The sequence below is a fragment of the Cheilinus undulatus genome, linkage group 3, assembly GCF_018320785.1.
Source record: "Cheilinus undulatus linkage group 3, ASM1832078v1, whole genome shotgun sequence".
Classification (NCBI taxonomy): domain Eukaryota; kingdom Metazoa; phylum Chordata; class Actinopteri; order Labriformes; family Labridae; genus Cheilinus; species Cheilinus undulatus.
In genome coordinates, this window is record NC_054867.1 from 16,275,495 (window position 1) to 16,288,651 (window position 13,157).

Genomic DNA, 13,157 nt, shown 5'->3' on the forward strand with positions numbered 1-13,157 from the left:
CCCTCCAGCCAATCAGATCGCAGCATTTGCATATGTCAGACAAAGAACATCAATTTAGCATCATACCTTCATAAATCTCATGAATGAGTAGACCACCAGCTGCAAAGTCATCACTTTATTTACTTAAAAAAACAAGAACACAAAGATAAATGCTTGTTGGTACACAAATCATCACACCACTTTGTTTTAAAGGGATACATTTGCATAGGCCGCATCAAGTCATATGCACAAAACAGAGTGTTTCTCATTTCATGAGGTTTACATCATTGCAAATACAGTACAAGTTCAAATGTAGCTGCCTCCTACCTGGGTAACAGTTGTCAACTTCTGTAATGAGTTACATCAAGATAAAGCTTAAATCTGCTGAGACTAAAATGAATGTATTAAATATATCTAATAACTATGATGTGTTTTAAGATGTTGCGCACTGCCTCAGTGGCTGAGGTTGCGATGTCCTGGCTGTTGAAGGGGGAAGGAGTGATGATGGATTCCTTGGCGTACGCGGTTTTGGCGCTGAATTGCATTCCGTGTAGTTTGGTGTCTGTCTGCCCAGGCCTTAGCCTTCTGTATGGAACTTAACTGTGACACATCTAGCAGAGCTTTAGGCTGAAACACAGAGCTGGGGATGGGACGGCTGCTGCTGCTGGTGGTGGTGCTGCTGCTTTGGACTGTGGGCTCTGGATCTGACATGCTGGGGAGATAGAAAAGCAAAAACACAATGGCAAAACCATCAGAGACTTTATTAATCTATTCAAGTGTCTTTGAAGTTAAAGGAAAATAAAGTCATGCTTAAAGAAAAAAACAGACCACTAAGTTATACTTTCGTGAGCTTTATTCCATCAAAATCTTACGTTTATAAGAAACTACAATTTCACAGTCTAACGCTAGAGGGTTGAATTAATACTACATATCATTTTCAACCCATGAGACAATCATGAAAAAGAAATGTACACTGCAACTGAAGACATTTTCAGTCCACTAAGCTCACTCTTGGCTAAGCTTTTAGCCAGAAAGCTAATGATATATTAGCAGAATAAAGAAAGCTGTAACACTAGGCATGTTAAATGATAAGACTAGCTGCCCCCATTGCCCCCAAATCAGCCTTAAAATTTTGAAGACTAAATCATCAGCCATGTTTACTTTAAGCTACTGTTTAAACTAGAGATGAACAGCGAATAAAATGTGGGATAATCACTTAAGAGGCCATAAATTCAGATTGTGAGTTTATCTCTTGCAGCTGTTAAAGGGAGCCCAGTTTACTAGCTTTTGGGGGTTTTTATAGTCACATCAGTGTTTTTTATACACGTTTTACAAAGACACTTTATCTCTAAATTTTAAGAAAACTTCATAAACACATTCACGTGTTTGCATAAAAATATTCACACTTGTCATTTTCCTTAAAATTACATTCTGATTAAAATCTGAAAAGGTTTAAGGATGGCACTTCATAGGAAAAAGAGTAGGGAGAATAACAATGTAGCCAAATGACGTCATTATCAAAGTGCACTGAAAAACATTGTCAGCCTAATGTGAATTTCTTATTTCTTCTGAAACTGAAGAAATATAGAGCTTTTCTTTGTACAAAATACATATAAAAGTAAGACTCGACTTGTGTAACACAGTTTGTGAGTAAAAGGCGCCATCTTGTGGTTATCAGAGGATGAGACAGTGAAGGGCTACAGTCAAAAATAGATTTTCCTCCCTCCTCACAGTTCCTGTACGTCAGCTCTTTCCTCTCTTTGACTCAACAAATTTTCACAACACCTACATTGTTACACTGAAACATTGAATGATGTGATCAAATGCTCTTTAACAAGTTTCATAAGTTATAAACAGAGCACTAGAAAGTGCACGCCACATTCATTTAGAAAGGTCAGCAGTTTTTCTGATACAGAGTCATAGCTGTGCTTTAGCAAGAATTAAATGAATCAGTTTCACCCAGGTCAGGGAATGATATGCATGTTTTGAGGGGGAAAATTCTCTTACCAGATATCAGGTGTTATGTTTGTAACAACATCTCCATGAAGAGCAGAGTCCGATGTCTGGTGAGTTTCAGCTAACTCTGCGCACTGGTTCTCTGCTGAAACTGCCTCTGTGGAGATACAATTCATTTTTATTATGACCTTGAAAATAAAGTTCCCAGGAAGTATTTCATTTATCGGGGCTTACCACACATAGATGATACTTTGGCAAGTCACCCAAGTACATTTGCTAACCATCTTTTCTTTTTTATAATCCATAAATACTTATCATCCATGCATGAGAGGTTTTTTTAATCTATCAATATTACATATGAGAATTATGGATTGAGTCATTTGTTATTTGATCAACTGCTCAGCTTATGTGCCTTTAAGGCAGTGATACTCATTGCATGGCTCTTGAGCATCATGTGGCTCTTTTGTGATGCCTTGTGGCTCTTTCGGGTCTTATTTGGAAAAATAATTCCCCCAGAAAGGAGCACAATCAGTATGTTGCAAAAAAGCTGAGGTTTTGCTTTGTTTTTACCTCAGAAACAAGTCCCGTTTCTTCTCTATGGTCAAAAAGAGACTGGTTGAGTCTACCTTTTAATGTGTTCTTGATTATAGTGATGTTTTGTGCATGAACGCCTCTGCTCAGAGTCTTCATATGTTGGATAATGTATATCATGGAGCTCTGAGATTTACCACTAACTGTGGATTTCTTACTCACCACTGTACTTTATATTCTAAAGTCAACTAGACATATTTAAGTACACATCATCTTGGACATTGGTATGTCTTCATTTATAAAAGCATATAGGCAAAATTCCAGACCACCTTTCCTCTCTTTTGATCTTGAAGGATGGATTGCACAACCCGCATTCATTTGAATTTGTGCAGTTTGTTGGCTTTTAGGTTTTCTGCTCCATTTGCATGGAACATTCTGCAGACTGAATTTAAACTGCAGAGCCTGGTGTCTCTGAATATTTTTAAATCTTTAGGGAAAACTCTTGAAACCAAACTGTCTGTATGCCACTGTTTTAGTTGATGTTTTATCATTACTGTACCTACTTTTTATTGTGAACTGTGTGAGTTTTAATGTGTTTGATATTTGAAACTGAATTGCTGCCATTCTAGGTCAAGTCTCCCTTGAAAAAGAGATGTTTGATCTTAATGGGACTACCTGGTTAAATAAAGGTTAAATAAATGAATTAATTAAAACCTTAAAAAACAGAAATTTGACCTTATAAATGATCCATTGTAAGTCATATCAATCAGTTTGTTCCCCACACTTATACAGTGCGTTTTAAATGTCAAATTTAATTGTCAAACTTTTTTTTGTTTTTATATATTCCCATTGGATGTGTGCAAGAAATTATGTTGTGTTAAATGTGTTATTTTAATTCCTTTTTTTTGACTCATCTGCAGTATCCTATCTCTGAATTTCATGATTTTCTAACTTAATCTTTAATAATAAAGATCAATTTAATCTGAAGTTTTTAGTGATACTACATAAAATGTAGCTTGTATTTCAAGAATAAGCAGAATCAAATGAACAGAGGATAATGCATTTTTCATAAAATGAACAAAACCATCACCTTATGGAGTTGATGGGGATAAAAAGTTATGGCTTACACAAGCCTTTAACCCAAATAATTACCTGAATTGACTAAATATAATAAACTATTTGGATTTACACCCCCAGATTGGGATTTTGGCTCTTGCCAAATGGCCTCATATTTAACATCACTAAATATTTATACATATATGGCCAATATTGCTAATTTATCTACAAAGTATACAAGTTTAAATCTGTAACATAGCACATTTTGAATATGTATCTGTATCATTGTATAAGTAGAAAAGCATTTTAGCAGAAATATAGCAATAAGGTGCCCCATGACTGACCTTGATGGCTGACCACGAGCCATCCTTCTTCCAACACTTCTCCAGACTTGATCTCTTGAGGGATCTCCTCCTCTCCTCCAAAAAGCAGACGGCTTATTGTTTTGAACATTACTGCTTTCTTCGAGTCTTTCTCTATGTATTTGTGTCTTTGCTGTTGATATTGTTGCGTTGTCCCTTTCTTCCTTCCCTCCTTTGTCCAGGGGAAAGCTTAAGTGTTGACTCTTTATCTAAAGATAAGAAAACACTTCCTTAGAGGTCACTTCTGTGTTAGTACAGCATAAAAAACACTTGCAGAAATCTACTCTTAATCCCTCTTTGACTGTTTGGGAGTGGGTGAAGCCAAGAGTCTCTTCATTCATAATTATTTTTCAAAATTCAAGCAATGTAGGTCAGCTGACTAGCTCTGTCCAATGAAAGTTCTTATAGCTCACTTGGTTTAAATCATGATGCCCACTCCCCAGAATTTCATTGTTAGGGCCTTCTGGCTTATGATAAATGGGGGAGGGGCTCCTTTATCCAGCATCTCATGCACCTTTCAATAGACTGAGATGGCTGTATGTGATACCAGTGCTTTAAGCTAATACTCGAAGAGAAATATGAAAAAAAAAATAAATAAATAAAAAATACACTGCAAAAACTCGCTGTTAGTGTTTCTATTTTGTCATTGTGTTGTTTCAGGCGTATGCTGTGGGTAGACATTACAGATATGGCATCAGAAAAAAACACTGCTGCAGACAAACAGTAGTCCTTCTACAATTACACCTGTTTCACTGACTGACATCGGTCAAAACATATTTCTATACATTAATATAGGTATTTAGGTCACACAGGAGTCCTCGGTGATTTGCAGAAATGGGACGATATACCTTCCACAGTGGCTCCCTAACTAATTTGAGACGATCAGTGACAGCAATGGGAAACACTATACCTTTAAAGGTAAAAAATTAACAATTTATCCAAGTAAAAGCAAAAGCTACGTAAAGTCCTTCGTCCAGAATGGTTTACATCAGTAAATAGGCTTTAACCCTGCAATGTTCCTACGCTATAACAATGACCCTCTATATCAGCTACTGACTACGGTAGAGCTGTGATATGCAATTGAATAGAATATTTTTAATTTTGACAAACCTGCAAAATCCTTCAGCTGTTATATCCAAACAAGGCTGTTGTTTTGGATTTCAAATCTTCAACCGATCACAGACAACAGATGACCCGCCCAATGACCCGCCCACAATGAGTAAAACAACCAATCAGGCAGCTGACTGGGCGTTCGGTTTGATTTGATTCTTACTCAGCTGAAATGTTGAGTTGGAAAGGGATATTTAACCATATATCTTTATATGTTCATTTTATCAACATCTACAAGGCTGCACAACTTTAATTACAGAGGAATGGTGAAAAGATGTTATCTGAGTCGTTTTAGTAAGGCGTTTTTTTTTTCTTTTTGGTAAACAGAACATTCGTAGCAAAGACGGATGTAACGTTTGTTTTTGAGACGTTCTTCCGGTTTTCGTTTTTTTTTTTAACTTTTATTTGAAACATAATTTCTAAAAAAAAACAGACATCAAAAACAGCAACTGAATAAGAACAAGGCAAATGTTCACAAAACTGAAAATAAGCTGGAATTAAAAAAAAAATTGAAAAAGTAAAAAGGGTTGGAAAAAGTACATGGCTCTAGTAAATGTCCTCTGGTAAAAGTACTCTGGATAAAATTTACTTAAGTAAAAGTGCTGGTCTATAAATCTTCTCAAGTAAAAGTAAACCGTTTTAAATTTAAAGTTAACTTTAAGTACTGAGTAGCTACTGAGGCGGACAATTCGGGGAGAATAATCTAATTGCTTTGTTTTCCAGTATTGCATTTGTGATTTGTTGAAGTTCCTTGTCTTGTGCATTTTTTAACAAACACAGGCATCAATAACCCTATATCATATTAGATACACTATTAGATTAGATATGAAATGTTCTTTCCTGCAGGCCAGACAAATATGTTAGGATGAAATAACATGATGCATGAATCAGTACGAATTACATATCCATGTCTACTTTGATCTCTGTAATGTGTACTGATTTATTAAACTTAAAGCTGTGTAGCAATCATCATGAAAACTAGGGCTTAGCAATTTTGTAAAAATATATAACTGTAATTATTTGACTCATTGCAAATGCAGTGTGTATTACTACATCAAAAAGAATGCTCCTTATGTCATTCACATTTTGATAAGAAAAAACATTTTTTAAGTAAGAAAAGTATTTTTGTAAACTATTCTAAAAATGTTTCTATATCTGCCTGATGTGTAGAGCATAACATTGCCGCCAAAAATGTATTAATTAATTAATTAAAAAATTTTTATGACAGTTTTCAGGGAACAAGAAATATTGTACCTTCTCTAATTTGAAAATTCTAGTAGGACATATTATGATTTAATCTAAATTCAGATTTATTTCCAAGCCTTATGAGCGACTGAGGAGTTGTAGAGTGTAATATGCTTTCTTTATTGGCAGTAACAATATGATCTCCAACCAGGTTTTTCAGGTAAAATTACACCTGTGTAACAAAGGAAAATACAACAGCTGTTTATGGATGCAATATGGAATCATTCTCTCTATGCCATTGGGTAGTAAACAACGGTAGAAATAATACAAGAGTAATGTACTCAAGTAAAAGTACAGTTACTCTGGTTAAAACTTATTTATGTGGATGTAGAAATACTGATTTCAAAATTAACTCAAAAAAAGTTTAAGTACCCCCAACAAAACTACTCAGTAACAATAATTTGAATAAAATTGTTACTTTCCACCTCTGCATTCACTGGAGATAAGGAGCCTTGGCAAAACCCTAAAAACAGTCCCATATCATTAGTCTTCCTCCACCAAACTTCACGTTTGGCACAATGCAGTCAGGCAAGTAACATTCTCCCAGCATCAGCCAAACCCAGACTTGCCAATCTTGACTGCCAATAAGGGACGCATGTTTCATCACACCACAGAACATGTTTCCACTGCTCCACAGTCCAGAGTCGGTGGTGTGGACTTGGTGATAGAGGCTTGCATGCAACTGCATGGCCATGAAAACTCATGCCATAAAGCCGCTGCAGTTTTTTGCTTACATAAATTTCACTGGAAGTTCAGAACTCTTTAGCTATTGAACCAGCAGAGTCTTTTACACACCATGCACCTATGCAGTCGACCCAGCTCTGTGATTTCACATGGTGTTCTTTTTCATGGCTGAATCGATGTTATTCCTAAATGCTTCCACTTTCTGATATCAGTCACAGTTGACTATGGAATATTCAGCAGGTGTAAATTTCATAAATCGTCTTATTGCAAAGGTGGCATTTTTACAGTGTCATGCTTGAAGTCTCTCAACTCTTCAGAACATATCACAAATGTTTGAAAAATTGAAACTGTATGGCTAGGTGTTTGATTTTATACATACAGTATGAAGCTAGGGGGTCTGATTTAAACACCTGAATTTATTGATTAAGAGATGTGGCATAATACTTTAATCATGTAATGTACTTTAGCAATAAAATGAACAAGCAAGACTCAGTTTATTTACAAAAATCCATAAAAACATCCGCACCAGTTTCAGTCTGATAAATTTCCAGCTTTAAGAATCAGGATTTATTTTCTCCTTCTTTTATGTTACTCGTACCTAAAACATGCCTAGAAATATTTAAACACAAAAATGCCTGCAAAAATATGGTATAATTTGTGTGAATTATGATTCCTTGTCAACAGCGCTATCCTGTGTTCGTTCGCCAGTAACCCGAGCATAATTCTGTTACTCAGTTTGTTCCAGGAGGTGGCGCTGGCACTCCACTGAGTTATTTATAAAGCTCAAAGACTGAAGAAATGTGTGAGTCAAATTGATGTGAGGCTGGTCTGCTGACACTGTGACGCCTCCAATTTAACACAGATTCATCTCACAACACGAGACAGTCACAGAAAACCATTTAAATGTACTATTACATTCCTCTCTACTTTAATGTGACTGTAGAAGTGTTTCATCATTCATGTTAACTTTTTTAAAGGCTATTTTAAGCCTTTATTCTTTCATGGTTTTGACAAACCAGGAAAAGATTGGTGACTTTAACAGTAAGTTAAAGGCTACTGTTCAGTGAGAAATACACGGATAATTATCAAACTGGATCGTTTCTGTTTTAGAACATTTGAATGTGAAAGACTGGCGACCTGTCAGGCTGCAGTGAATTGTTTGTTGAAGTTGCTCAGCAGACAAAATAAAACCCCCAATGGAACTGTCAAATATCATACGGCCTAATCACATATCCAGGTAGCTTCATCTACATATTTGGACCAGACGGAGCCCTTTAGGGGATTTTTGCCCAGTAACTATGTAGTATTCACGGAGTATTTAATAACAATCTGAAACTGGTCTTATCTCCAGGAAAGCATCGCGAGTCTTGCTTGTTTGCTGCTGTCAGTAGTGTTCGGGTAAAGGCTTCATCCTTCGCACTTGTGCAGTGATACAGAGGGTTGAGGGGGGTGGAGGAGGTGGGGAGGGCCCTCGGGGCGAGCACACCCCTACTGCCTGTGTCAGAGTATTTCAGAACACAAGCCAGCATTTAGTCATTGTGCATGGAAGCAACACTCAAACTCTGCCGAAGACCACTCTAACTTTTGGACAAGAGGAGGACTTTTCTTCCCTAAAGATCCGAGGACCACGAGTGTTTTTTTTTTCCTTCTCGGAAAGTGTGCGTTGTGACCACAGGATACTTTTACGCAAGGTTTGTTAAAACTAACAAGGACAATGCCTCGGTCTTTCTTGGTCAAAAAGTACTTCGCGAAACAAAAGCCAAACTACAGTGAACTTGAATGTCAGAATGGTGAGTCTTTTTTTCTTTTTTGTGTGATTTATGAAAGTATGCTTACATAAGTGTGAAACTGGATAGAAAACCACCTGTTTTCGGGTGTGAAGTTCTGTCTTTGTAGTTATATGTGGATGAATTTAGGATTAAAAGCACAGCTTTGTGCTTTTTATGCCTGGTTCAACTACAAACCCGGATACTCCCCGTTCAAGTCGGGGCCCGTTAGACGTACTTTCCCCCCTTTCTGAAACCAGACAGAGCCTCATTCATGTTACAAGCTCTTGTGAATACGTGGGAGGAAACGGCCCATGAAACCTTCCCATGGCTCCAGCTTTACGCTCTCTGGGAATAACTAGAATTTATCAGTGAATCAGATAGAGAGAGTATAGCCAGTTTGAAGTTTATGAAAACTTTAAGACAGTGATCCTGCTGTCTATGTATGTCATGTTTAATATGAAGCCTGTAAATGGCTCATGCTTATACCATTGTCTTCCTGCTGTTTCAGACACCTCACTGGAGAGATTTCCTCTAGCCGAGCTCCCATCAGGGGACAACACGTCCTCCACCACCTGCTTCACAACAAGCCTGGTGTGGGACCTGAGCGTCCTGCCCACCCTCTACTTGCCAACCTCCCAAACAGAGCAATCTACCGCCCCAGGCCCCCTGGACCTCAGCTCCCCGTCCAGCCTCAGCAGCAGCGCCAGCAGTTGTGGAGAAGAAGATGAAGGACGCACATCAGACCCCCCCAGCCCTGAACCTGTACACACATATGCCCCTCGCCAGCGGATGAAATGCACCGGGATGATGGCTCATATCAGCCCCCCTGAGGAAGAGGAGGAAAGAGAGACCCCGGTCACAGCAGCAAGGCCTGCCTTCCTCTGCAAACACTGCCCTAAAGAGTACACCAGCCTTGGGGCTCTGAAGATGCACATCCGCTCTCACACCCTCCCCTGTGTGTGTACCACCTGTGGGAAGGCTTTCTCCAGGCCTTGGCTGCTGCGTGGACACATCCGCACGCACACAGGTAAGCCCAGGCCTGGCAGCACTCCACACCATTCTCAGTAATCAGTTGTATTTCAGCTTCATTGATGATTCATTAGTCAAGAAATCTGTGTTTGTGTTCCTATGGAGCTGTACATCTAAGATGCTGTCATTGTGAGTCAGCAGGTCACTGAATATACATGACAATCAGTCTGATGAGGTCAACACCTGATCAGCAGACGTTACCACATAGGGAAGCCCTCTGTAGACCCTGCTCTCATTGATCACTCTTTGTGTTTAATGTCCCTGCAACAATGACTTGTTGACTAATTATCTTATCATGGCTTCTGGGGAAGCCAGCAGATTGGGGACACAGGAGTGACAAAAGGTTAAAAGAATGCCTAAAGGCTTTCTGCTATCACTGAGTACTTAGTACCTGCAGCAACTTGTTAGTGTGCTAATCTGATTTGGCTCTGATTGAATCATGCTAATTCAGTCAAGCTCTGACCCCACTAGCCTATCATGTGCTTCCTCATTATCTTCTGAATGTGTTTGAGCAGGTTTTTGTGTGTGAGGTGTTAACTTAGAGACACATGATGTCACTGAAAAATGACATGCCATATATAAAGGAGGTGCCAGTAGAGAACGGTTTTGAAATATTTTGACTTGTATCGCAAATGCGATGTGAATTGTTGCACTAAAGGGAATGATCATTTTTATGCCATTCTTATTTTTAATAAGAAAAACATACAAAAATAAAGAAAGTGGGATTTTTTTGCAAACTATTCTGAAAAAATAAAACCTCAATGCTTTCATGATGTGTAGAGCACAACATGTCGTCTACAAAAAATGCAATAAACTGGTATTTTGTCACATTTTCAGTTCAAAGAAATATTGCACCTAATTGCAATGCAATGTAAATTTGATTCAATTGCCCAGCCTTAGTGAAGTCACATGATGTTAATTTTCTCCCTTTTTCTCTCCAGGTGAGCGCCCGTTCTCCTGCCCACACTGCAACCGTGCTTTTGCTGACCGCTCCAACCTGCGGGCTCATCTGCAGACGCATGCTGAAGTAAAGAAGTACCAATGCGGCATCTGCTCTCGCACCTTCAGCCGCATGTCATTGCTGCAGAAGCACAGCTCCTCAGGCTGCTGCTCCACCACGGTGTGAGGCACCGCAGGCACGGACACAGGGTATCCACTCAGAGAAATGAACAGCGGTGGGCTAGTAGCCCTGGAAGTGGCACCTACATGAGCCCAACTGGCCTGATGATGATCTGTAAGGCCACAAAGAGCATGGCATGGCTCACTTTATGAGACCTGGAGGGATTTGAGCTTCATTATTGGAACTGACTTTACATGCCTTTTAGCAACTCTGCTGTTTGAAACATCTGAGGAGCAGATTTTTTTTTCTTCCATTCTAGATTGAGGTCATGAGGCTGGACCAAAGCTGAACAGAGCAATGCAAACACTCACTTGATATCAGCCCCTTTGTTGCCGCTGTGCTCATTCCAAAGAAAAAAATATGCAGTGAACTCATAGGGGTAAAGAGGTGTTCTTTCCTGTCTCCGTCCTGGTGCCGGCTAGCTCAGGATCATGGCCTAGACACAGCTGCTGAGAGGTAGGGGTGCGTGGGTGGAATAAATCTCTCAGCATGCCTCAAAACACACGTACACACACCCTAACACACACACACAAAAGCAAATGCACACACAGCTGTCCCTGGTACTGTGGTGTAGATAGACGAGGTGCTAACAGGTGCTACAGCCATGACCTTCGCTGGTTGATAGCAGGTGACTTCCACTGCCCTTGGTTTGCTTAAGAAAAAAAGAGGAAGTATGTCATTACCAAAGAATGGCATCAGTTAGTCTTTTTGACCAGTGGGGATTGTTTTAAGCCTTTATTTTGACTACATCCAAACCTTCTCTTTAATCTGATGGTTGCAGAGATAGGTAACACCTTCTGTCTGGTGTTTTCCAAAGAAGCCTCACTTTGCAGCACCACTCTAATGTGGGCAGTAATGAAAGCCATGCACTCTAAGTTACCACAGTGTTAATTTTGATCACATCCAAAGCCATATTTTTTAACTTAAATGAATTTGTGCCTTGAAATTGTATTACTTTTGAAACCAACATGCCTTTTACCTCAGTATTTGTACATTTAGAATAAGCATTGATAGCAGTATTAAAAATCAGCACCAAACAGATTGAAATGTAAAAAGGCTGGGACCAATAATCTGTATGGTTTACGCTCTGGAGACATGGTTGTGTAGATGTGGTCAGAGCCACGGAAATAGACAATCCAAAGATGAGTTTTTTTAAACTTTCCTAAAGACTTTATGGCAGTTTTTTTAATAGTGCAATGTGCCAATGATGTGTTATTTTATTTTGTTTTTGTACCATGCTTGTGTGTTCACTCCTTTTTCCGTTTTCCTTTATGTTGTAACTGATACATTTTCATTCAATAAAGTAATTTATGTTTATTAAAAGTTGCTCTCTTATTTCCAACAGCAGCCCTGTGTGCAGTTTGATGCAATGAAGTGCTAATTTTGGTGTTTAAAACCTTGACTAAAAATGTTCGTGGACTGTCTTTTTTCCTGAGGAGGACAAGACTAAAACTACTAAAGCAGTGGTCTTTGGTGATAAAAACTGACAAAAATTATGTTTAGTTGAGCTTGTAGCAAATGGGACACATTCAACTCGGGTTTGACGTCATTCCCAACGCTGACTTCAGAGGTAAATGGAACACAGCAGAAGTCCTCAAGCAACATTTTGGGATTTTATAGAAAATCTATGCAGATTTATGATCTTTTCATGGCACGATTTTTTGAACCAGTACACCCAAGAAGTCTTCTGAGAGCTATCAAGGACAACTGGAGCAACGATGTGGTGTGCAAATTGACACAGACACACAGACAAGCTGGCAATTATGGTAGTAAGATTTTGTCAAATGTGAGACTAAAATTGCTGGACTGTTGGGCATTCATAATCCATGATTTTTTGCTGCTGTGCATATGCATGTAATTTCATCAGTGTATTCAAAAGCAATCAAAGTATTCATAGTTCAGGTGCATCAGTCGGTAGAGTGCCAGTGTGCGGAGGCTGTTTGGTGCATGTCTTTGCCCTGCTCTCCCCATGTTTCCTGTCTCTTTTCAGCAGTCCAATCTGAATAAAGGCAAAACAAGCCCTAAAATGATAGCTTTTTTAAAAAGTATTGATAGGTCATCAATATGAATGCTTTACATTTATGTTTATTTTAGAATTTACTGATTGAATGAACTGACTGAGTAAAGACTAAACTTTACCGACTTTTATTGACTAAAACTAGACTAAAATGTTTTTGAGTTTTCATCAACTAAAATGCTAAAACTATAAAAGTTAAAATGACTAGAATGTGACTAAAACTGAGTCATTTTAATCTAAAGACTAAGCTTAAGACTCAATTGAAAATAACTTCCAAATGAGCTCTGATATAATGTTAG

At 38.5% G+C, this 13,157-nt stretch overlaps 2 protein-coding genes across 2 annotated transcripts; one reads left to right on the forward strand and one right to left on the reverse strand.

Annotated features, from left to right (window-relative positions):
- Positions 1-106: 106 nt before the first annotated feature.
- tp53inp2 (tumor protein p53 inducible nuclear protein 2) lies at positions 107-5,066 on the reverse strand. Its single transcript, XM_041783571.1, has 4 exons — positions 4,995-5,066; positions 3,867-4,093; positions 1,987-2,092; positions 107-691 (listed from the first exon to the last, which is right to left on the reverse strand). The coding sequence occupies exons 2-4, from the start codon at positions 3,973-3,975 to the stop codon at positions 433-435; spliced, it is 474 nt and encodes a 157-aa protein (XP_041639505.1). The 5' UTR covers positions 3,976-4,093; positions 4,995-5,066; the 3' UTR covers positions 107-432.
- A 3,390-nt stretch (positions 5,067-8,456) lies between these two features.
- Positions 8,457-12,158, forward strand: snai1a (snail family zinc finger 1a). The gene is made up of 3 exons (XM_041817147.1): positions 8,457-8,713; positions 9,201-9,719; positions 10,663-12,158. The coding sequence occupies exons 1-3, from the start codon at positions 8,638-8,640 to the stop codon at positions 10,845-10,847; spliced, it is 780 nt and encodes a 259-aa protein (XP_041673081.1). The 5' UTR covers positions 8,457-8,637; the 3' UTR covers positions 10,848-12,158.
- Positions 12,159-13,157: the final 999 nt, after the last annotated feature.